Source organism: Coturnix japonica, chromosome 16 (assembly GCF_054131305.1).
Source record: "Coturnix japonica strain WE chromosome 16, WE-NBRP24, whole genome shotgun sequence".
Taxonomy (NCBI): Eukaryota; Metazoa; Chordata; class Aves; order Galliformes; family Phasianidae; genus Coturnix; species Coturnix japonica.
Window position 1 is genome coordinate 2,022,231 of NC_140678.1, and position 25,410 is coordinate 2,047,640.

At 43.7% G+C, this 25,410-nt stretch overlaps 1 protein-coding gene across 15 annotated transcripts; it reads left to right on the plus strand.

The window, feature by feature from the left end:
- The first annotated feature begins 142 nt into the window (after positions 1–142).
- PTBP1 (polypyrimidine tract binding protein 1) lies at positions 143–24,712 on the plus strand. Of its 15 annotated transcripts, none has more exons than XM_015886317.3 (15): positions 143–233; positions 3,184–3,214; positions 10,137–10,212; positions 11,084–11,256; positions 12,157–12,303; positions 13,321–13,491; positions 14,264–14,374; positions 14,698–14,872; positions 15,424–15,513; positions 16,773–16,918; positions 19,558–19,591; positions 20,162–20,254; positions 20,572–20,788; positions 21,030–21,107; positions 21,459–24,712. In XM_015886317.3, exons 1-15 carry the CDS (start codon positions 226–228, stop codon positions 21,589–21,591), a joined length of 1,683 nt encoding a protein of 560 aa, XP_015741803.2. In that variant the 5' UTR covers positions 143–225; the 3' UTR covers positions 21,592–24,712. The 15 variants fall into 15 exon arrangements, 11 of the variants coding, with proteins under 11 accessions (XP_015741803.2, XP_085373849.1, XP_015741806.2 ...); XM_085517723.1 differs by having other exon boundaries at positions 15,424–15,501; XM_032441029.2 differs by lacking the exon at positions 143–233 and adding an exon at positions 1,683–2,119 and having other exon boundaries at positions 15,424–15,501.
- Positions 24,713–25,410: the final 698 nt, after the last annotated feature.

Below are 25,410 nucleotides of genomic sequence, written 5' to 3' on the forward strand. Positions count from 1 at the left end.
CAACCAATAGGCGAGTCGAGACTCTCCATGGCGCCAACCCCTGAAGGCGGGCAATCCCCTCCCCATCCATCAAGCTGACATCTCTAATAACCAATGAAAATCCGGCGCGGGTGAGGCGGGCCGGGTGGTGCCGCCATTTTGTGAGTCTATAACACGGAGCGGTCGGGCTCGTTCCTGTTATTCCGGCGTCTCCACTCCGTTCCCTGCGGGTCTCCTCCGTGTGCAATGGACGGGTGAGTCTCGGCCGGAGCTGTGGGGGGGGGTCATTCCGGTAACCGCCTCAAGGGGAAGCGAGGAACGTTACGTGATCCATAGCGGGGGGGTCCGAAGGAAAGCGGTGGAGTTGTGGTAACGCTCCGGGGGGCTGAGGGGGGGTCGTGAGGGGAAGAGGCCGGAGTTGAGACGAGGTGCTGCTGTGGGGGGTGAGGGCCGCATTAAGGGTCCCCCCTCCCTCTATCCCCCCTTGCAGACCCGGTTGTGGGCTTAGTGAAGGCCCCCGGGGGTGGGGGAGGCGGCTCCGCCCCGCTGGGTGTGGGGGGGGCCCGGCGGCGCCGCGTGGGCGTGAGGGGCTGGAGCGCGGCACCGCTGGGGGGGGGGAGACGGGAGCGAGCGCACCTGGAAGCGGGAGCGCGCACCTGGAAGCGGGAGCGCGCATGAGGTTTGATTCAATCCCTATTGTCCGAATTGTGTTTGCTGGTTTCAATGCGGACGCTCTTGTGGATGGAAAGACTCCAGATTCCCTTCTGAATCTATGGGAAAGGAGGGGCACGAAGCACCGGGCTCCACATCCAAACTCTATAGAACTTTCTCCCCCCCATCCACCTCCCCCCACCCATCTCCTTTCCCATAGCCCTACAGCTGCAGGAGGGTTTACTTTAAGTTTAACTGCGTTTTTCCTGCTGCTCTGGTTCCTCATTCCTCATATTAAGGCACAGTTCTTCCCATAGCCCCCATTAAGTACTTTGTGCTCTGTCTTAAAGCACAGCAAGCTCAAAGCGGTGATCCTCATACATCACATGGGTTGGGGTGTGGTGTGGTCGTTGATATCTCTTTACGCTGTAATAATGCCTGTTTTCATTCAAAGCTATACTATATTGGAAAAGCTATGAATCTGAATGATTCCCAGCCTATGGAGGATCACTGTGTGATCTGCTTACCCCAGGAAAGCTGTTCCCTATTGGAGTTTGAGCAGCTTCTTGGCACTGTGCTGTGATTTCTCCTACCTGTATTGATGTTTAGTTTGGTGCCTGTTGATCATGGTTTGTACAGAAGGGCTGTTTGGGAATGGACTCAGTTTCTACCCCTTCTGTTAGTGCAGGAATGGTTTAATTCCACGTGCAAAGTAACTTCAAAAGTGCTTTTATTGCCAGTTCTTTTAGAGAGTAAAGCGTGAGTCCCGTATTGAAGCTTGTTATATACTAAGAACACAACCAAAGAGATGATTTGCAGGAGAAACAAACCACAAAGGTCACATTTAATAACAAAATAGGCTGGTGCTGCTGCTGGTGGTTCTGTGGAGTTTATCACATGGGTTGTAACGACGTTCTGGCAAGTAAAAGCTTTTCCTGTTGGCTAATTGTAAAGGCTGTCCCCTGCTAAGGCAACTTTATGTCAAACATTTCCTGTGCCTGAGGCCCGCAGGAGGAACAGGAAGCACAAGTTGGTTGGGGGGGGGGGGGTGGGATAAGGCTGAGAGTTTGGGGGGGCTGGAGAGATTCCTTTGTAACGTAGCTGGGAATACCTTAATGACTGAAATCCGTGTATGTGTTTTAATTGGAGAAACATGGACTCGTGTGATTCTTTAAGCTGGTAGGTGCAGATGGGTGCGATTAGCTCATCAGTGCTTGCCCTGGTAGTGCAAGGAAACCCATCTGGCCTTGAGATGGAGGATCCCAACTCCTTTGAGGCTGCGGCTCCAGCTGCAAACTGCTGCGGTGTGATGACATGGCAGGTTGGGTTGGAAGAGGAAGCGTGAGGAGCTGAGCTGGCCTGGGCGTGCGTGCCAGCTCATTTGTGGAGCTGCCGAGATGGGAATGGCTTAATAATAATAAGATGGAGCAGTATTTAATTGCCTGAAAGATGAAGCCATGCAGGACGGCAGGGAAGGAAGAACGAGGCTGTAAGTTTACTTCTTGAGTGTGGTTCTTGAATACTTGAGGTTTCTTGTTGTAGGAATGACTGCATTGCTTTCTGTTAGTGCTCTGTGTCCTTCCTAGCTGCAGCCAGCCCTGCTGGGCTTCTCTGCTCTGAACATTTGGACTTTGTCAGCTGATTCTGTTTGTAAAGATAGGAGCTGAAATGGGTGGTGCTCGTATCCTCACTTGTGTTACATTGCTGCTTTAAAACAGGTTGGATTTTGCTTATAAAAATAATCTTTGATGCAAGGGTGTCATTGAAATCCTCTGCCTGCCTTGAGCCACTCGCACTGGAAATAACACCCAGGTGTGATGATGCATTGGAAGGTTCATGGGGTACAGTGTGATAAACTGCATTGAAGCCGATTGATTCCAGCAGGGGAGATGCTCTATAGGTGTGCATGGCAGTGATGGGTGCTGCTGACAAGAGATAGCCCAAGTACAGCTATGTTACTGCTCACATCAATGTGAAATTCTCACTTTAAAAGCTTAAAAAAGTAACTTGTTTTTCCTTCTGCTGTGTTAGGCTGGGAGCTGCCTGGCTGTGAACACCAATAGCTCCCAGCACTGCTGGCCCTCAATGCTGAGCTGGCGGCTCCTTAAGGGCTAAGTGAGGCTTTCTTTACAGGATAGGGGAGGTTACTCCATCCAGCATCAGGTTTTAAGCAAGGTGAAGGTGTCTGGTGGTGACATAGCTGCCTCTTGATACTTCTGGCCCTTGGTTTAGTTCCTTTGAAGGGTGAATGCTGGACTTGAGAGCAGCGTGGGCTTCTCAATTTCAGCCCCACAGCATTATGCTTAAAAAGGGGACGTGCTCCATTGCGGGCAATGGAAGAGCTGCAGTTTTATTTTCCTAGCACTGCTGGGTCTCGGGTCTCCACCATCACCATCTAATAGTTTTTCCTTTGTATGAACTGTCCTTGGCTCACCTGCAAAGACAACTGTGCACTTTTGAACTTGCTTTTTTTTCTTACTGCTGTAAACTATGCTGGATATTTGTGGCAAACCTATCTAACTTTTGTAATCCTTTTCTTTCTTTTTTCTACAGCATTGTCCAAGATATAACAGTTGGTACAAAGGTAGGCACTTCTCACTTTTTCTCTTCTTTTTACACTGCTCAGCATCTTGACCTAATTTTAGCCTTCCAAATGCAGATCTTAAGCTGGAAGGGGGTTATTTCTAGTACCACATCCATTGGGTTTTAACCAGAAGTTAATTTAGTTTACGTGCATTAAAACTTACTATAGTTCAGCACTCAGCTCTTGGCATTTGGGGCATTGATTGTCAACTGTCAGAACATTATTGCATTTAAGAACAGCCCTTTCCCCTGTTAAAATGTCAATGTGTGTGCTGGACAATGGTTCTCAATGGAGAAATTGGGCCTTTAGAATTCCCCTTTCTGCCCCAAAATGGAGTGTTTAGCTACTGATTTCTATCTCCTGTGAGTACAGTCAATACAACCTTTACCCTCCAGTCTCAGGTTTTGAAAGTGCAGACCTAGGCCTGAAACTAAAGTGCTGACAGGAGCCTCCTTATCTCTTTGCTGCTCTGTAATAGCTGCTGTGTTCACAGGATAAAGCACATTCCTCTGTAAGGCTGAACTGGAATGTGTGGGACAGATGGGCACTCCTTGGTGTGTTAAGGGCTTTGCATTTGACTTAGTGAACGTGGTAGGTAATGTACTGCAATCAGGGTCACAGTAACTCAGCCCTATAGGTTCGTACTTAAAAGCACATGGATGTTGGCCTGGTGGCTGTGTTAGCATCTTCATTATTAACTAAGGAGCAGAGATGTGTGTCAGCTCAGGTGGCTGGTGGAGTGATGCAGTGTGGGATAGAGCTGGTGTGTGAGCTCTGGTGGGTCTATACAAGTGGAGAAGGAGCATTAGAGAGGCAGATAGTTGTTGTAACACTGAGAATAGAGCTAGATGTGACTGCTGTAAGTGCAGGTGTATGTGTGGGTGCTCCAGGTTTTTCTGAGGAGCATGAAACATGATGAAAACCTCTTGAACAGCTTGTAGGGGTGGAAGGTCATTCTCACTTTTGCAGTGTGCTAATCTGAAATCTGAATCAATCCTAGTGACAGCACGGTGTTCTCAACCAGCGCTGAGTGCTGCAAGGAGCTGAGCTTCCATTGGAGGAGAAGATAGAGGATGGGTGGTAGGGTTGGCTGATAGTTCATAAAATGAAGCAAACAGTCTCTGTTACCACCCTGAGTAATGTGATTAATCTAGGTTGAAGCCCCCTAAATTGGAATTAACATTGCGTCTGTTAAGCTGCAGCTTTAAGAGACACTTCTGTGCGACTAAATGTGACTAAGAAGCTTCTGAAACTCTAATTGTAGTCCTCTCTGTCTTGAAAAGGTTCAGGATGTGGGATCGCATGCCTCGTGGTTCTGTCTGTGGGGCACACAGCAGTCAGGTGGTTACAACGAGGGCTGGGAGAAATCCTGAGCTCGTGCTTTCACTCCTAACACAGGGCAGAGCTGTAACAGCCTCTGTGCTGTTTGGGCACTGGGGCAGAGAGAGGAGGAGAAGTGCATTGAAAATGAAGCTTTATGTTAAGGAAGGCAAGGGGAGGGTTGAGGTGGGTGAATCAGATCTCAGAGCAAAAAGGGAAGTTGAAACATCATGATAAAGGTAAGTTCTTAAGCATCTTCTGATACAGCCATGTTATCTGGTTGCTTAAACAACTGTGTCAGCGTAGCTTATGTAACAGAGGTTGTGCTGTCAAATGGTAAACTGCAACACTGCTGTAGGTGGGTTAAAATCAATGCAGCAGCAAAGTGAGGGCTCCTCTTAGTGCAGGGAATGAGATGCAGGCGGCTCTTCACAAAGTTGTGTAATCAATTGCTTGTTGAGAGCACTTATCTCAGTGGTAACCATCAAACCTCATTGGCTGCAGCTCTTTGTGATGTTGCCGTTGCTTCTATTTCCATCTGCTTTTCCTTTGGTTTGCCAGAAAGCACTTGGAAGGACTGCAGAAGGTTTCTGTAACATCACAGAGACATTTCAGTCCTCTCTGCTACAATAACTACATTGATGGAGCTCTGTTGTTCTGGTGTCATTTTTCTGACCCCTGAGGCATCACTGAAATCACTTTGAGGATTAACTGATTTCCCCCCCCCCCCCCCAATTCAGAAGCAGATGTTCCTTATAATTGCTTGATAACTTACTATAATGTGTAGCTGCACTTTAGTGATCTGCTGGCTTTATAAAGCATTTCTAGCAGTGTTTACAAGCTTGCTGGCTGAGCTCCTAGGTTGGACATGAGTGCTTCACCTGGAAAAGTGTTCTTGGCCTGGGGTGGAAACTGACTCATTTTTACCATGTGTGTGCAAAGAAGGTAGGAACACAACTCTATTAAGTTCCTTAAGGTGTTAGGAGAGGAGTCTCAAAGCCCTTGTTTCCATTGGGTGGCAATTGCAGCCATTCCTGGCAATTCCCATCCCACCAAATGCTCATGTTCTTCAGTCTGAAATGTGTGAACTTGTTTAGGAAACTCATTACGGTTCTATTACAGGACTCCTGATACGTGGACTTCTGGAATGTCCTGTAGATTGGAAACACGTGACTTGAGTCTCACATCTGTCCATGATTTAATATCTGGAAAGGAAGGAAGCATCTCCTTTGGATGGGGGCACAGTACTTGGATATGAAGGTGCTGGGGGTGGGATGGGCACCATCTCTAAGCAGTACTGACCTAGTAGGGAGAGTATGAACTATGATGTATCATCAGCCTTTAAAGCTGCATTTGGGTTAAAAACTTGCTGGAGATGCTGAACAATCCTTGTAGTTTCTTGGTTAAATTGAGCTCTATTCAAAAGGTGACCCTTCCAAGAGGGGGGGAAAGGGGGGGGAATACAATATACTTCTGTGGCATCTGAGAAGTTAATTTTTAAAATGGGGTTTGCTGGAGTGTGATACAAACTGCCTGCATAGGAGTGATTTGTGGTCAAGCAAGGATTTTTGCCATGGGAACAGTAATTATGGCTTCAGGCAGCGGGCCAAGAATGCTGTGAGGAAATTCCAGTCCTCTCCTATGGCTTTAGTGATAGGCTGCAACAAGCTGGCTCTTGTGGCCTGCCTGCAACAGGCGTGATCACACATGTGGGGCACATGGCTGCTGCACACAGTGTGTGTGTGGGGGGGGGGGGGATGCTCCATCTAATCTGGGTGATCTGTTGTGAGTTGAATTTCCACACCTCCATGGGGCTCTCACACAGCTCTCTGTTAAGCTTTACATGCCAGCTTGTCAAGCACTGCTCTTAGCGTGCTGTAGTAATCTCAATGTAATTGCTTGGTCTGTGCCGAAGCAGTTTCTGGTTATTACACAATAATGATTTGGGAGAGATTGAATGAGTGTGGGGTTCCTTCTGAACCTGCACTTTGCTGGCTTGATGGGTTAGGTCACCAAATATTCCTTCCTCGGTTCTATCTGTTCCAAAGTGATTCATCCAGCAGTGTTTGCGTGCTGCTGTTTGTGTTCAGCTTTATGGAGAACCTGTCTGTAATGATTAGAGGAGCTCAAGGCTGACTGCTAGTTAAGTTTCAACTCGGGAACATGGGATCATAAAGCCTGGGTGTGTGCTGCCCTACAAAGCAAGAATGACTGCATTGCTGCAGCGTTTGCCGTTGAGGAATTTTAGAGCTATTTGCAACGGCCACACCTTTTATTTGCTCAGAGGGCAGGTTTGTTTCATGCAGTGTCTCCATAGCAGCTAAGGTTGAGAAAGAAAGTCAGGGAGGGGCTGATGTGATGAGGGGGTGAAGGGTTTGGCTTTGGAAAGCTGCTGTGTGCCTGAGCTGAGGCGTGTTGATACCAAATCCCACCTCGGGTTGTGGCAGTGGTTGCTTAATGTCCTACTGAAGCTTCTGGTGTCTCATAATACATGTATAGGTTGGAGTTTAAAATAGACATTGTACCAGGTGTTGTAGCACCATTCTTCCTAGTAGTTGAAATTTATCTCCATTCCTATCTCTTGAATCTCAGCAGAAAGCATTGGAATGTGACTAACAGAATGTGTGTGAATGATGAGGTCACTGGGCTGGATTTTTTCCTTCCCAGCTCCTTTGCAAAGAGATTTGAGTTTGAAACTATGCATTCCTTAGTTCCTTTGGGACTGAGCTCATGTGGAGCCTTTGAAACACTCTTTGGAGATGCCCAGTTCTTTCTGTGCTCTGAGATTCTCCTCCACTTTTAGCAGAGTAAAAAGGTTTGTGTGTGCCAGGTTGTTGTAGTGGCCTCTTACAGGGTCTAGGTGGAATCCTAATGGGAGTGAGCCAGGTGGTTAGTGTGTTGGGAGCTAAAATATTGATGATGAACCCACATGGAACACGAGTGTTGCATTCAATTAAAGCAGCTTGAGCAACAGGGCCTCCGTAGCTGTGTGCTGAGGACAGAAGGAGGTTGCTGTCATAGCAACACTCCCAGGCAATGCTTTACCTGTCAGCAGAGTGTGTCTAATTGGTGCTGGGAACAGCCTTAGCCTGGACTAGGTAAGGTTTGGCAATGCAGCTTTAAAGATGGGATTTTTTTTTTACCTTGTAAACAGGAAGAGATTTATTAGCTGAGGTGATGAATTTATGCGGAGCAGTGTTACTGTGTTAGCATGGTGTTGCTTCTGTTAATCTCTTTGTAAAAATACCAGCTGCAATAGAATGAGCTGAGCAGAAATGTCAGTGTGAATTAACATCTGTGAGTGGGGAGGTTGACTTCATGTCAATTGCTGGCTGATCTATGGCACAACTGGGCTTCTCCCAGGTGCTTTGGGGATACAAAGGCAGCCCAGCACCCACACTGCTGTGTGCTCACCTCCTTATGGCTCAGAGCTCTGCCTTTCAAGAAATAAAGGAATAAAAGCATTTAATAGTTCAGGATCTGCTCCTTTTGTTCCTAGCCTTTCCTATAATGCTCACAATCCCCAAGGGAGGTGATGCTGGCAAGAAGCTGCATCTTCTGAAACAACCAGACTTGATTTGTTTCTTCTGGGTCTGGTGCAATGCGTTGCTTTGTGTGTGGGGCATTGGAGTTTATTTATTACACGGTTTTAAAGCATAAAAGACTTCTTGGCAATCACTGCAACTGTAAAGGCAACTGCTGAGAGTCCCACTGATGTTACTACCGTGGAGTGAGGATGGATGGAGCTGTCTTCAGTTTACATCAGGCAGGCAATGTTATTCCAGAGAGCATCCACCAACAGAGAGACTTCTGGCAGATAGGTGAGTCCCAGCAGCACCAATGAAGGAGGAAATGAAATGCAGGGCCACCAGGGCTGGGTGTGCAAGAGCCAGCTTGCCTCTAGCTTGCACTCAGAAATCCCAGTGCTAATTACAGCGACTGTTAAAAAAGGGCCATTGCTCATTATGACTTTATTAGGTGACATTGCCATGGGTGCTTCTTGCCTTTGCAGGACCGGGTCAGTGCTGTGCAGGTGACCAGCAGCAGCACATGAAGCATGGCTTTGGAACCTGCCCCAATTTCACCTATTCAGTACATCAAAGTCCTCGAGCTCAGCTTTGAAGAGCAGCACCGAGCAGTCAGACAAGAAATTCAGGATCTGAAGAAGTAAAAAAAAAAACAACCCAATCTCCTGTCTGTAATTCAGTGTGCTGGGCTCGGTGTGTGACCTACTTTCCTGACCTGTTCCCTGTGCAGCCAGCAGAGCTCCTGTTGCTGTGCAGGTCGTGTTACTGCAGGTGCCAGCAGATACTGGGTGGTGGGGGGACATCCTGGCAGCTTCCATTGGAGTGTCTGGGTGGGAGTGAATCAGTTCAAATCATTTGGGTTACAGGGAATGATAAGCTGAAGTTGCATGCGGTGGTCTCAGAGTGACTCGGTGTTGTACTCAGGGAATGAAGGGAGAGCAGTGCAGGTGTGTGAATGGATGGAATTACACCGTGCCTGCAGATAGCAGAAGGCCTGGAATAAATAAATGCGTGTCTGTTAGTTGTGTAGTATCAGTTTGCTTGGACAAGGTGATTCTGGTAGGGAGCCCTGTGGTACTTTGGGTTAAATAAGTTCTATAAGGCTGAAAGGCAGCATGATGCTGCAGTGTGGAAAATCAAAGGGAGATACTTTGCAGCTCTGCTCTATGAGTAGCTGTGTTCACTTCAGTGTGGGAGTCCTCCTGCCAGAGGCAAGGGAGGATGTGGTCACAGCCCTTGTACCTGTGGTGCTTGTTTCTCAGCTTCAGAATGCTTCAGCTGAAGCGTTTGCTGAGGTATTGCTGTACTATTGCCCTGTCGAAGATGCTGCTGTTCTGAGGTCTGTGGCTAGAAAACAACATCCCTGTGATCTGATAATACAAATTGTTCTATATGGTCCTACTTCTCTATATCTTACCGTAGCCTTCTTCTAGGAGCTTCATTTTCTTTTCCTTCCCCCTTTTTCTTGGGGGAGGGGAAGAGTTCCATCTATTTCTTAATATCTGAGTTGTGTCATCCCATTTTCACTGAAGGATAGCATCTTTAACTCATCATTAATTATAAATTGCCTTTTGCTTAAGACTTCCTCTAGTCTTGGTAGCCCACAATAAAATAATTGGTCTAATCTTAATGAACGGCATTAAAAACATACTGATGAATAGATGACAACTATCTGCTTTGCTATTTCAGATCAACTCCCTGTGCTCAAGCTTAACCTTAAAGAATGAAAATCTCCATTTGTCACCATTAATCAGAAACAGGGCTATATTTCTTAGGAAGCAGTGAATATCAGTGCCCAATGCTTGGCGCTGGCTTCAGACAACTCAGCAATGCTTCAGCTCCTGAGATTCCTGGTGTTTACCTCAACGGAGCCATTGGATAGTGCTATTCAATTACCAAATTGGATCTTACTTATATTTAATTGATGATGATGAGGTTGACTCTCAGTATATTTTCACTTACGCTTCTGTTCAGCTTCTCTACACCTTAATATCAGTTGTTCTATTCAGGTGTTCTGAAAGCAGCAGAGTTGAGTAGAAATGCTGTCAGTTTACCTTTCTTCTTTTCTCTTCCAGCGGGGATCTGACGAGCTTTTCTCTACTTGTGTTACTAACGGACCCTTTATCATGAGCAGCAACGCTTCTTCTGCAGGTAATGTTGCCTATAAGAAAAGGAAAGCAGTTGATGGGGATTGCAGAGATACCATCAGGTCTGATTTTGTGGGCTTTTTTTGCATTTTTAATATTAAAACCTGTATTTCTAATACTTACTAGGTGTTTATAGGATGGTGCTGAGCCCCAGCACTTTGATGGTTAGCAGTCTGAAGAAATTTCTTTCTAGATGTTTGCTCTAGTGATTTTACACTAGTAAAATAGGCAGGTTTTGCTTTAATCTGGTGTCCTTGAAACATGGTTGTATTTCACATAGAATTATTTTGGCCATATATAGCGAACTGCTGTTTATTCCAGGAGTCTGACACCATCTAGAGGTCAGTGATCCCACCAGGATGGAGTTTTGCCTTATGTGCTCATCAGTACTTTGAATTATCTTACCTTAATCTGCTGCCCTCTTTTGAGCCCCTGTTTTTGCTCTGCCAGACCCCATCAGCTGTCTGATAGTGCCATACATGTGATCCAACTGATCTAAGACATTGGGTTGTACTTAATTTGATGATGTCCCTCTCAGACTGTTTCATTGCTAAGAATGAAGAGGATATAAAGCAGCAGTCTCAAATAATGGATTGGAATTAAGCAGTAGAATTGTGAGTGTCTGGGGATGTGCATGCTGCAAAATGGCCACTGGAGAGTAGGTTTCATTGCAGTGACATTCAGCTACGTCCCTCACATTCATGTAGTCTGAAAAGGAGTGAAACTGTGCATTCAGACTCAGGTGAAACTAGACAATAGATTTTCTCTGTGATGGAAATAAGTAGATAGGGATTGCAAGATGCACATCAGAAGTACTGATTGTGTGTTTGCTCATCAAACTCACCCTAATAAGTGACTGGTTTTTTTTTTTACAGCTAATGGAAACGACAGCAAAAAATTCAAAGGGGACAGCAGAAGTGCTGGGGTCCCATCCAGAGTAATCCACGTCCGTAAGCTCCCCAGTGACGTCACGGAGGCTGAGGTCATCTCTCTGGGCTTACCTTTTGGCAAGGTCACCAACCTTCTGATGTTGAAAGGGAAAAACCAGGTACTGTATCTACAACTGACAGCAGAGGTTGATGAAGAGTTGAGTTTTGTCATCAGTAAAGCAGCTCTGAGTGGTCAGAGCAACTGTTACTCATTTGGATTGATAACTTCTGCATGCTGTGTTTTTACTTTTCTGTGGCTGTCCCATGAAAATACTATTTTCAGGCTGCTCAAGTAACTGAGTCTGTAATTATTGGTAGTCATTTATAATTAGCATCATGCTTGTTCTTGTAGATTACAGGCTACGTAAATAGTTTGGCCAGCAGTGCTGTGACTTGGCCTTTTTCACTGCAACCAGTTTGGTTGTTGAGTAACCACCACTGTAACTTTGCATATTAAGGATACCTTTCCAGATAGGAAAAAATGAGCTGGGTGAGGCTGAAGCACCCGTGGATAATGCAGAAGGTGTGTGAGCTTTGTGACTGTAATTGAACAAATTAAGGAGTTAAAGATCAAGCCAACTTTAATCATTCATTTAATCACTTCAAGTACGGGGTCTTTAATCCTAATGATGAAAATGTGCCTCTGATGTATAGTGTGATTATATAGGAGGGTTGATCTGAAAGTAATGCCTCCTTGGTTTATTATATTGGCTAGTGATGTTGCATGCAGCTGCTGGTGGGACAGCATTGGAGGCTGAACCTTCCTGTCAGTGTTCTTTTATATTTGGGTGCTGTGCTCTGCATGGCAGCAGATTGGGGTGGTCTGACATAGTGACATCTGACATGCAGGGGTGTGAAATTCAGTTCCTCCAATTGGGCATTACACAGAATAACCTCTGTGCTTAACGTAGTGACTTGCTACAACTCCTTATGTTTTTCTACTGAAATAGAGAAGACCAGAAAGGTGTGAAACACACATTGCTAACATGCTGTATTTATTTATTTGACTTTCTGTGTAGGCTTTTATAGAAATGAATACAGAGGAGGCAGCCAACACCATGGTAAACTACTACACCACAGTCACTCCAGTCCTTCGAAGCCAGCCCATCTACATCCAGTTCTCCAACCACAAGGAGCTTAAGACAGACAACTCACCAAACCAAGCAGTTAGTTTCTTTCTTAACACTGTCACACAGGTGGGAGGGGTGGACAGTTCTTAGCTTTTGGTTTTGCTGCTGATGTAGGCCTGGAAGGGTTTTGATATCAACTGATCAAATTTTGATCAACTGATCAAATTTTTGATATCAACAATGCCTCTCTAAAGACTTAATTGACTTACAGTGCTTCAAAATTGCTGCTACTGTTTAAGAAGTTTATGTGAAATGAAGCTCTGATGGGGACAAAACCTGTAACTGCTGGAGAGAGTGTTTCTTGTATGTGCTAGCTTTGATACAGGCAGCACTGAGCACAGTGGTTCTTAATGCTTTGGACTGCCTGGAGTTTGTGTAAAACAGGCTCTGTGTAGTAGAAAGTCCCATTTTTGGCTCAGCTGCTCTTGGCAATCTTTCAGGACTGGAGCATTGGAAAGAAGTTCAGGTTATGTGCACCTCCTTATCAGGGATGGCTTCCTAGCATGTCCTCCTCAATTTTCAGCCTGACTTTCATTGGCATCACAGCATCTCATGCTGTGCAGATGAAGTACCACTGCTTAGTGCATCTAACAAAACCACAATTTGATGCATCTGTTATATGAAGAAAGGACACTCAGAACGAACTGTTGTGTCAATTTTCACTACTGGATCCCTATGGCAGTTGTGCATTAAACTTGTTTTTTGTCAGCTTCTATAGCGTTCTGCAGGTGATGTTGCATTCCAAAAGAGCCTAGTTTTACCTTTCTCCTTAGCAGTGGAATAACTTTGCAGCATTAGTGGGCACTGAGCAAGTGTATAGATAACAGTAGGACAAGTATTTAGCATTTTATTTTGTGTGGTTTGCATTACTGTTTTTGAGGTGACCTTGCATTTCCTACATCTAAAATGTGCTGAATTACTGTATTCTCAGCACTAGGAACAGTAACTTGCTGCTTGTTGTTCTGTAGTAAATAGATGGGGAAACTCGAGGAAAGCTGAATGTGTATTTTTGCAAGCGGGAGTGTCAGTCTAACAGGATGTTTGGTTCTGCAGCGTGCCCAAGCAGCTCTGCAAGCAGTGAATTCAGTTCAGTCAGGAAACCTAGCACTGCCAGCCCCTGCTGCAGCTGTGGATGCGGGAATGGCGATGGCTGGCCAGAGCCCTGTGCTGAGGATCATTGTGGAGAATCTCTTCTATCCTGTCACTCTAGATGTTCTTCATCAGGTAAAAAGAAATGTCCTCACAGCTTGAAGACTGTCCTGGAGGAAGGGAAAGTGACAAATAGGGAATTACATGTTGTCAGTGTCGGAGTTGTAACAGCACATGTCTGTATCTGTAAAGCAAGCTCTGGAAGGAGCAGCTCTGACCACAGCTGTGACCCTGATGCCTGTATGAGGCTCTCCTAGTTTTGTTTCCAATCTGGCCAGTCTTAATTTGCAGAGTTTTGCTGGCCTGTTGTGGTGGGATTGCAATCTGGTGTGGAAGAAAGGACAAATGTTACAGCTTCAAGACAGGTCTTAATACTCTGGTGTTAATACACTGCTTCCTCTACCCACAGTGATGCTTAGACACCATGGGAAGCTACTGCAGTATACTAAGTGACATGTACCTATGGCACTTAGGTAGTAACCTCCTTCCTGCTTTCCACTGCAGTCACTCAACCTGATATTTGTTTAAAATGCAAGCTTGACTGCATGGAAGAATCCCTGAAATACAAGTGTTTGAAGTTGTGATGGTCTGTATGTATCATCCCATGTAAGAATGATGTTAAAACAAGGACTTGATTAGAGAGGTAATCCTGTTTCTTCTCTAGGAGATGCCATGATGTAGGATAAACAGTGCTTGTGACATAGTTTAAAACCTACTTTCAAGCTGGGGAGCTAACAGGGTGACAGGACAATTCATGTTATTTCTGCTTCTAATAATGATGTGAAATATGAATATGATGCTTGCTTCTAGTGATGAAATGACAAAGTGTGCAAATATTACCTTGCAGATTTTTTCCAAATTTGGTACAGTCTTGAAAATAATTACATTCACGAAGAACAACCAATTTCAGGCTCTGTTACAATATGCTGACCCCATGAGTGCTCAGCATGCCAAACTGGTGAGTATTAAGCTTGCACTGCTAAACACCTGCATTGTTTTAAGCTCGCTGTTGTTATTCTAAGACAAATGTGTGTATGTGGTTTTGTGGAAGCATCACCCAAATGGCAGATTTGCATGTGTGAGTGGGAGGGAACTTCACCACTGAGAGCAGTGTGGTGTAACAAGGGTAATTATTGAAGGGGATGAGTGGAAGTGATGCTGATTGTGCACAGAGCGGGTTATCTGCTTGTCTTCAGATGCAGCGCTTTCTCTCCTCAGATTTCTTGGTGATATTTAACATAATTTCACGTTGCATTTAAAAAGTGTTTTGTTTCCTTACAGTCTCTGGATGGACAAAATATCTACAATGCCTGTTGTACGCTGCGCATAGATTTCTCAAAGCTCACAAGTCTCAATGTCAAATATAATAATGATAAAAGCAGAGATTACACACGACCAGACCTACCTTCTGGGGATAACCAGCCCCCTCTTGATCAGACCATGGCAGCTGCTTTTGGTGAGAGTTCTTCACGTGGGAGCAGGGCAGATGTAACAACTTCTGTTAGCTGGGGAAGAGAGGATCTAATCCTAGTGTGTTTAATTATGTAAAATGTTAAGAGTATAGTGTGAATGAGGAATTTTGGGATCACTGAATCTGAATGCAAAATACTAGCATGGGCATATGTTTGTGGGTGCCTGTTGCTTCTGTGAAAGCTGTTTGTGTGGGGATTTAGAAGATTTTAGCAGCTGTCTGTGGTTTGACTGCCATCTGCTGTTCTGTTTGCAGCACAGGCTGAGCTGTAATTTGGGGGTGTTATAACCCATACTTCTGCAAGCTGTAATGTGGATAAACAGTGATGGGAGCTGGTAACTTGTATTCTGGTCAACAGCTGCCTTTTGCCCAGCAGGTCTCAAGGAGTGCTGCTGTCAGTGTTGCTTTAGAGACATTTTTGACTTGGTGGCTGTGGTTTAGCTTCCGAGCCATATATAGAAGGATAGATGAAGACAGTTAAGCCTACAGTTCTCTCGCTGTTGAGTATCTGTTTATAATGTGTGTCTCCTTCCCAGGTGCCCCAGGAATAATCCCTGCCTCTCCATATGCAGGAGCTGGCTTTCCTCCTACCTTTGCAATTCCTCAGGCTGCAGGTACTGTACTTCGTAAGTTGGAATTTTATATAGGTTCTCTGGTTGTTACTGAAGCATCTTGATGTTTTAAAGCTAAGTAGTGGTGGTTTGGGGGGAGTGGAGTCCTCTAAGTCCTAAATGGTGACACTTGGGCATAGAGAAGGATGTTTCAGTACATAATCTCAACCAAGTATGTAGCTGTAGTTACTCTGGCTAGGCAATATCTGCATGGAAAGAAGAGGCAGAATGGGAGCAACACGAAAAACAGTATTTAAAAATTACTCTACTGGGAGATTGATTGATAAGCTGAGGTTTTGCATTTAGCTTTTTGTCATGGGGCTACTGAGGTTGGGAAACCCACCTTTGCATTAGTAAAAGTGAGCAGAAGCGAGGAATCTCTGCTTTCCCTTAAGAACCGGGTAAAGCTGGTATTCAGTATGAGCAGAATTTACATTATTATGGTTGCTGTGAAGCTTAAAATTCATGTCACTGATAATAAAATATTTCTACTTACACGCCTAGCCCAATATGGGATAAATATGGAAGCTTTAGGTGCTAAATAGACTTCTTAGTGTCAGATAAACAGTTCTTATTTTTTCATAGCGTACCCCAAGCTATGTTGACTTCCCAGTAACTCGGTGGGATTCCCTTGCTTATGAGAGAACAACCACAAACCAAACACTGCTGTTTTGTTGCCCTCATAGGGGAAACAAAGCACGCCCCTTCAAATAATCCCATTTAATTCATTACTAGGTGTTGTTTATAGAACTTCAGCCCTCCTTAGGGCAGCACTTTTAATGCAGTGAGGTGGCAGGTGTTCTGTGAGCAGTCCAGGAATGAAACCTTAATGTTTCTTCATTCAATAAGAGATTAGCCAACGGTAGCATGATAGCTGATCATTTTTATATGCATGGTTAAAAAACAAAGCATTTTTTGGCATGCAGTGGTTGGAAAGACCCTTCCAATTACACCGTTTGTGATACCTTTCCTGCCCCACCAGAGCTGAGGCTTTGTGCTGATTCTGCTTCTTGTGAAACGTGCAAAATATTGTAGTCAACCAGATTGTTATCTGTTGAGCACCAGGCACTGCAAAGAGCAATTGCTATTAGAAACGATACCATTTCCTGCAGCACCAGAACTGGAGGCTTCTGTTGCTGTTAGAGTATAGTCACTGTGTTTTGAATGGTTACTTGCATGTTACAGAAGGTGTGCTGTTCTCCCTTCTGGTGCAGCAGATACACTAGAGTACGTGCTGTTAACTTCTTCACTGGTTAATATTCTTTAATTTCCAGGCTTGACAGTTCAAAATGTTCATGGAGCACTAGCTCCTTTGGCTATCCCAGCAGCAGCTGCAGCGGCTGCAGCAGGACGGATTGCCATTCCCGGCCTCGCTGGGGCAGGGCACTCTGTTCTGCTGGTTAGCAATCTGAATCCTGAGGTTAGTGGAGTCCTAATTTTACTTTTTTTCTCCTTCCTGTTACCTCTACTTTCACTTTCTAAATGCAGTTTATGCTGAAAAAATCATTCAAAGTGAAACCCTACTGTGTCCTAAAGGAAACGGCAAAGCTAGAAAAGCAGATATGCTCTGCCAGCTCTCAATCTCAAAGCAGACAGTACTCTAGTTGCTGAAGGGACATCAGAAAGTCCATCTCTCAAATTAAAACCTTGCTGCTCTTTAGTTGAAAGCTGAGGATGCTGCCTGCCTGCTCTTGTCCCACAAAGACTACAATACCTGTCCCCTCCCTCCCTTCATTTGGAATCTCTCTGCCATTCCCATGTAGTATTGTCATTGGGTCAGAGGAGTCACGTCCATTCTTTCTTTCCCTTAGCATGTTCTAGATTTTTAATACATTAATTCAGAACTACAGAGTTCATTCTGACCTTTGCTCTGTATAGTGTCTGGACCCCCTGCCAGCTTGACTTTGTACTTGTGCAGTTATTTCCTCTGCCATGTGCTTGCACATTTTTCCTTTCCAAGATTTCGGGAAGGTTTTCCTTAGCTAAACCCCTTAACAGCTCACAGTTTACATTTTCAATTCTATTGGACTTAGTGAGTTTGAAATGCTTGGGTTTCCTCGATAACAAAGCAGGAAATTCTGAGCAAAAACTCCTTAACAAAGATTGCATTGTGAGAATTTGATACCTTGAATTTTTCCCAGTCAGCTTTTGGCTCCGTGTTGGATTGAAAGCGTAGCATTTCCTGTTGTGTGTGATAGTGTGCACTCAGTCTGCTGAGCACACTTTAACTGGTGGGACTGCACACACAACTTAATACTACTTTGCAAAGCTATGAAACTTAACAGTGATGGCAGAGTAACCACAAAACCTCTTTTGCATCAAATGAGAAGCCTGGATGTGATGAGTAATCAAAGAAAAAAAAACACTTAACTTTTTGGTGAGAGGCACCAATTGGATCAGTATTTCACACTACTCCTCACCTGGCAGTACTGTTTTCTCCAGGGCATGAAATAATGCTGAGGACTGTAAGCAGCCCTGGTTTGGATGAGTTGTATTTTCTGGCCAGGAATTCCTCTGCCATTCCAGAAGCTGTCATCTCAGTCCCAGTGTCATGCATGCTCAACTGAGACACTTAACTTTTAAGAGCTGGCCTTGCTGTTCTCAACCATTGTAATGCTGCCTAGCTTGATTTTTGGGGGGGATGATTTTGTGTTATCTGGATGGCAATGATAAGACTGTGCTTTTTACCCCTATTTACTTTGCATGTGTTTGCTGCTCTCCAAGAGTGGCATCTGAGGGGTGTGTGCCTTGTTCACACAGTGGGTTATTTCATGCCTTGTGGTTTTTTGTTGAGCTCCTCACTATCCATCCAGCTTATCTTTGGGCTAGAGAGACTTTGATACTTGTACTGAAGCTGTGAACTAACAGACCTGAAACTTTTTTCCATTGCCTGTATAATCAGTGTTGTAGAAACTTACCTGTGCCACAAACAGTTAATTAAGAGACAGTATTTCTCTAGAGTGACTGTTCTGCAGTAATGTGGGAGGCTTTTTTTTCCTGAATCCATGGAAATTGAAATTGCTCCCTCTACAAGCAGAAGTTGTTTCATGGCTTCAGCTTGCATTGACTCTTACTTGGAATGCAGTGGGAGCAGAGATGCTTTCCCTTTCAGGATCAGTAGTAGCAGCGCCTTGTTCCTGCACAGTGATTCCAACCCTTTCCATCCAACAGATGGAACAGACTTGGTTGTAAAGCTCCTTTTATAGCAAGCACTCCTACCAGGCTTTTTTTGGTGCTGGTGCAGCTGCTCATCCAGATAATATTGATTAGTTGCCTTTTTCACTTTTTTCACCATTAAATACACAATTATAGATTGCTTCCCTTTGTCATTAATCTTCAAGGAGCGATTCCAGCTGATTTGATCTTAGAAGCGTTCCCTCTGAAATGGCAGCAATCCACACAGTGTTGGAGTGACATTTTAGGGCACATCCCTGCGATTTAACACAGCATTCAAGCTCATAAAGTCATTCTATTGCAATACTGTCTCTTAAACCTCTTTGTATATCTAAAGTAAAAAAGAAATGCCTTTTCTTTTATCATTGTGTTCCACTAGGTAAAACCTATTAACTGTTTCTGTAAACGAGTTATTGTATGTAGAATTCTATAAATCTGACTGATGGAACACTACATATTTCCTTATGTATTTACTGACCTGTGTTTTTTGCTACTTTTTTCTTTTCTCCCCCCATCCCTGAATATTTTTTTTTTCTTCCCTTGATCCGGAATTTCTTTGCCAACTGACTGCACGGTACTTCTGCTTCCTGTTGTTGCTTGAAACAAAACCAAAACACATATATATTCCCCTTCCAAAACAAAAAATATATATAAATATACAAAAAAATATATATACACAAAAAAAAAAAACCACCCTGCTCTTCGGAAACCAACCTGCCCTTCAATATTAACCATCTTGAAAACTTCATCATCCATCAACCAATTTCGCCATTTCCGGGGATTCTGCCCTTCCTCGTTGTGGACGATTTGTGCAACCTCGCTCTCCCCTTCGATTCCTTACCTCTTCCCTGTCCCTCCGCTGCCTTGCTCTGCTGTTCTCTAAAGAGAGTTACACCCCAATGCCTCTTTATTCTTTTCGGTATGTTATCATTCACACTTTTTATTACCTTGGTTTTTTGTTTTATTTTTTATTTTTTTTTTCATTTATTTGAGATTTATTTATTTGGATACTTCAGAAATGTACAGTTTGCAGTTTGCCTTTTTTTGTTGTTGTTGTTTTGAATGCTTAATTTGGGTTTTTTTATGTTGTTTAGTTTGCTATTTAATTTAGTTTGCCTTTATTTTACAATCAGTTATGCATGATTTATTGCTTTGCATGCCTTTTTTTGTTATATATATATATATATGAGTTTTATATTGTGATAGCATGCCAAATTGTCCAGTCTTCTGGCAGTTAGATTTTGGCTTAATTTTTTTTTGCTGAAACCCAGTATCTTTTCTTTAATGTATTGTTCCATTATTATTCTGCTATATAAGAATTTTCCTTAAGTAGAGCAGAATAAGTAAAAAATGTGGTTGGAATGAGATCAGTTCTGATTGTGAATGTTCTTTTTTTTTTTGCTCTTGGATTGGTTAGCTTAAATTAAGTTGTATGAGGTTTCCTTCCTACCCCTTCCTAAGACTGTTTCTGTTTCCTCACTTTCTGAAGGAGTCTATGGTGATGTGCAGAGGGTGAAGATTTTATTTAATAAGAAAGAGAATGCCCTGGTTCAGATGGCTGATGGAAACCAGGCTCAGCTTGGTAAGAAAGCTTAAATATATCAGCTTATAGCATGGGTGGTCAGAGCTTTCTGCTCTTTAAAACAAAAACATCTCCCTGTGTATTTGTTTGTCTGCATCTGTAGCATTGACTTGGTGCAGCTCTGGTTTACTTGTGCCAGATAATCTAGGGGTAAAATAATGGAACAAACAGTACTCTAAGGCAGAATGATGATGCCTGTCATTGCGTTCTTGGGAGATCCTGCCTTGGGAAGGACTAAAATGAGGTTCTAGCTTTGATAAAGTGTCTGAACAGAACCAAAATGCCTCTGTAGTCAGCACTGTGTTGCACCGTTGCAGCCATGAGCCATTTGAATGGCCAGAAGCTCCATGGGAAGCCAATCCGTATAACGTTGTCCAAACATCAGACAGTACAGCTCCCTCGTGAGGGGCAAGAGGACCAAGGTCTGACTAAGGACTATGGAAATTCTCCTTTACACCGTTTCAAGAAACCAGGCTCCAAAAACTTCCAGAACATCTTCCCTCCTTCTGCCACTCTTCATCTGTCCAACATTCCGTGAGTATCAGCATGGGAACCTTGTGTGGTGTTCAATGTGGAAATGTCTTCAGGGTGGGGGTAAAATGTCACTTTAACTGCTGACAGAGAAGCTTGATCACCTTCCTGTCACTCCTCATAGCCTTTCCAGTCCAAGGAGCTGTGCTGTTAGTAGAGAAACTAAGCAAAGGGTCTGTGGGTGACTGTTTTAGTGCTGCAGTCTGACATGTATTTGACTGGAAAACAAAATTCTTGATTTCAGGCCTTCAATAGCTGAAGAGGACCTCAAGATGCTGTTCTCAAGCAATGGTGGGATGGTCAAAGGCTTCAAATTCTTCCAGTAAGTGTTTGGTTTTCCTTTAAATCCTGTACTGAGAAGGGTAGAAGTGCCTGACTTAGAGAACAGTGAGCAGCACCATCCCCTCCATAGCAATCCAACTCATCTGGAAGAAAGAATTCAGGAGCAACCCTGGATTGAGTGCATGGTGAACTTTGAGGTAGCTGAGTGAGAATTTGGGGTAGGCATGTTAATCTTAGAAGTGTGATCTTAGTATAAAAGACAGTATATTGCAGTTATCCTGGTAGTCAATATTCTCCTTGACTTTGAGTGCTGGGTGGTGAAACTTGTACTGACTTAAGCAAATGCTGTGTGCAATGGTACTGAATGTGACTTCAACCTCTGTCTTGTCAGGAAGGACCGTAAAATGGCTCTGATCCAGATGGGCTCCGTGGAAGAAGCCATTCAATCACTCATTGACCTCCACAATCATGACCTGGGTGAGAATCACCACCTGCGTGTGTCCTTCTCCAAGTCGACCATTTAAAGCTTGGGAAGGCACGAGACAAAATGGACTTGACTTAACCTCTTGAGTTCAGCCTTGACCTTAAAAGGGCTGAACATGAGGGTTTTCAACTTCCATCATTCCAGACATAAAGAAAAGAAAAAGCCACTTTAAAAAAAAAAAAAGCAGCTGAAGTGACCTTAAAAGACCAGAGATTTTATTTTTTTAAAGAGAAATCAGTTTACCGGTTTTTAAGAAAAAAAAAACAAAAAAAAGAGAGGAAAAAAAAAAAAACCACAATGAAATCTAATTCCTATTGCTAACCTTGCGGTGATGGGTAACAATCTTGACTGTTCGAAAATAAAAACATCACAAGTTGAAGTTTACACTTTGGAACCTGCTCTGGGAAATCCCCCCCCCCTCCCTTCCCTCCTGTTCCTTTTCCCCATCCCTATAAAGCAGATCCCAACAAGTTGATCAGGTTTCACATTGATGCCTTTGTTTCTTTTTCTTTACCCATCCATGCCTTGAAAAAAGACCTAAAACCACTGTGTACGTTCACTATTGCGCCTTTGGAGTCAGGATTTTGCATAATGCATGGTTGTAATGGAGCTCCCAACCCAACTAGCACAAAAAAAACCAAGTTGCATTGATCCTACTTAAACTGTGCATCTGCTATCCTGTGCCTTAAACCTTTTTCCTTCTATTTGGGAAAACATCTGAATCGTGGAGGTCGGATGGGAAATGAATGAGTTGTGGCTCGTTAGATCTACTCCTTGTAGGGAAGGACTAATCAAGCTGGCAGAGTGGATAAAGAAAATACTGAGCTTTGAGGCAGTTGTATCCCGCTGCCCTCACTTGGTTGTGTAGCATCATGTGTCTTCGTGCCACTTTCCAATCTGCTCGTGGTTTACCTCCATTTACAAACCTCCAAGTGGGAGTTGAGATCCCCCTGGTGTGACATTCAGACCGAGTATAGAAGGGTCTGGGTGGGGGGGGAGCGTTCCCAAGACCAAATCCCATTCTGTTATCAGTAGGGAGCCGACAAACAGGCTTCTGCCCTTCCCAAGAAGAGCATTGATCAAGATACAAAATTAACCACTGCTGGATGTTTGTGAAGACAAATCATTAAGAATTTGTCACAATTTGTATGTGTATATATATAGATATATATATATATATCTCGAAATACTAGGATTTGAAGAGTTATTGGCTATCCCACATCTAGAAAGGTGTTCATGCAAGTCACCTTCGTGCCCCTGATTTGAAATTAACAAGACCAGTGTAGCTCTGCCATCATTCTTATAGCGTGTCTTCAGCATTTGAGCTTTTTTTTGTTTTAATTCTTGTATTATACTTCTTGATGCAGTCGCTGTCATCTGTGCCTAGCAATATTTCCAGTCGACCAAATATTCTAATCTCTTTTTATATGCAAAAGAAATAGTTTAAGTACCTTTTTTTGTTTTGTTTTGTTTAATAGAATGGTAAGATAAACGTAATCTAAATTTACTCCTTGGTGATATTACCCTCCTTTTTTGTATACTGTACTTTCTTTGTTTTATGATTGAATCTGTAGGGCAGTGATTTCTAGTTACCAGGCTGAGCTCATGACTGAGGATGAGGATGTGATGATGACGTGGGGATGAGTCGCATTAAAGTGGACTTTTAAAGCTGTGTTTGAGATGCCAGGTGGAATCAGCTTGTGAATGGAATGACCAGGCTCAAGTTTTTAACCTATAAGCCCAGATATTAAGTTATAGGAAGGGAATTCATGATCAATAGAACGCAGCAGATCGTTTTCTCCCAATGATAAAAGCAACCTTTATGTTTCCTGGCTTTACAACTCTTTCCCAGGCCGTTCTGCCTTCTATTTCGTATAATCCAACGTTGCCTTACATTTCCCTCTAACCTGCAACCTGTTTGGATGCAAAATAACAAGGATCTTATTATACTTTTTTTTTTTCAGGGTTATTTTTGTTGTTATTTTCCTGCAAATTGTGGACCAAAGTTTGTTTTCTAATCGTCTTAGTGTTGCAAGTTACAAGTTTTCCTTGCCTTTAGGGTGGGAGCTCTGACTTGCTTAGCACTGAGTGCTTGGAAAAAGTCTTAACACTTTCCTTTTGTTCCTCCCTGAACTCTTTGAGGGTGTGAATTAATGCTGGATGAGGTCTGAGTGAGGGTTCAGCTTGGGTTGATGCTGTGAGATCTGCATTGTGGCCATCAGTAGGAGCTGCATTGGGTTACTGCATTGGGTTACCTCTCCATCTGAGCAAGCCTGGTTCATTATCAGTCTGCCTATGAACTCCTTGGCATTGAGCATTGCAAATCCAGGTGTGTCTTGGCAGACTGGAACCTGTTTGCTCATCTCCTTTCTTAAATAGGGAGAAGCAGAGTTGCATCCCTGCTTGCATCTCCCTTCTTAAATAGGGAGAAGCAGATTTGCATTCCTGCTTGCAGCTCTTCTTGCAGCTCTGCTCCTACAGCCCCAGATCCACGCACAACCCAAAGCAGAACAGCCGTGCTGGAGCTTTCAGATGCAATTCAATCCAACCCGAGATGCTGGGAAGAGGCTCATTGCAATGAGACCTTTCTGGTGGCCTCAACACTGATTTGATCGACCCCACAAAGGCAATGAATGGAGTGAATTGAGGTAACCCCAGAACCCAGCCGCGGTGGGTTGGTTTTATTTCTCCTTTGGATCCCTGTGTTTGCATGTAAAGAATGTGAGTAACAAAAAAAAATACAAGGGTGTACATATTTATAAGTTGTTTTTTTATACCTGTTCTAAGACATTGAAGGGGGGGAGCAGCAAAACCCAGGTGTTTTTTCTTTTTTTTATGGTGAACAGATGTATTGTATATTTTGATACCAGCTCTATACAGGTTCAGTATTGTGGAGAGGGTGGGGGAGGGGGTCAGCGTGTATCGACACCATCAAGAATTCCATTTGCCTCTTAGCAAAAGAATGTTTGTAATGCAAAAAATACACACAAAAGAGAATTAAAAACTATTTTATAACAACCTTTGTACCTTTCTGTAGCTCCGTTTCTTTTACTGTTCAGATTGTAGAAAGCAGTTATTGGCCAGTCTGTACTTTTTACTTTAATTTTTTTTTTCTTTTTTTTGTGCTTTCAATAAATTTCTTCTGTATTCTTTGCTTCTGATTTCCCTCTCTCTTTTTATGGTGCCTGTTTTTTGCTTCTGGTTTTTATTTGTCTTATTCCCCCCCTTCTGTTGTAATTCCAGCTGCCTTTGACTTCTCTGGGCAACCTCTGTGTGCAGTGATGGATGCTGGATTGGGACTCAAACAACACTCAGAGGTATTAATGGGTGTTGTATTAAGGGGGGGGTGTTGTATTAAAGGGGTTGTTGTATTAAGGGGTGGTGGTGTGTTGTATTAAAGGGGGGTGTTGTATTAAGGGGGGTGTTAAGGGCCTGAACTGCTGCTCTGCCTTTATCCAATTCCAACTCCTTTATGTTCGATTTTTGTTGGTTTTAATTCATCGTTCCTAAACTTTCCATATATTTCCAGCTAATATCCATCATATAACCCAACTTTTTTCAGTCCGGTGATGCTGATGCTCTATGAGGTCTCATGTTTTGGATGGGGCAGAGACCAAACCCCATTAGCATCAGCAGCCACATTCATTCCCTTTTATCCCCCCACCACCAGGGGCAGGTTATAGTGGTGGTTATAGGGTTGGAGGTGATGGAGCAGCACTAAAGGGGCCGGTGCTTGCACACCAGCTGCCTTTCCCCGTGTCCTAAAGGGGGGGATATGGGGGGAACCTTGGATCCCTAGAGCTTAGAATCAACCCCCAAGGGCAGCCATGATCTGTCGGTGCCAGCAGCAATTAGCGAT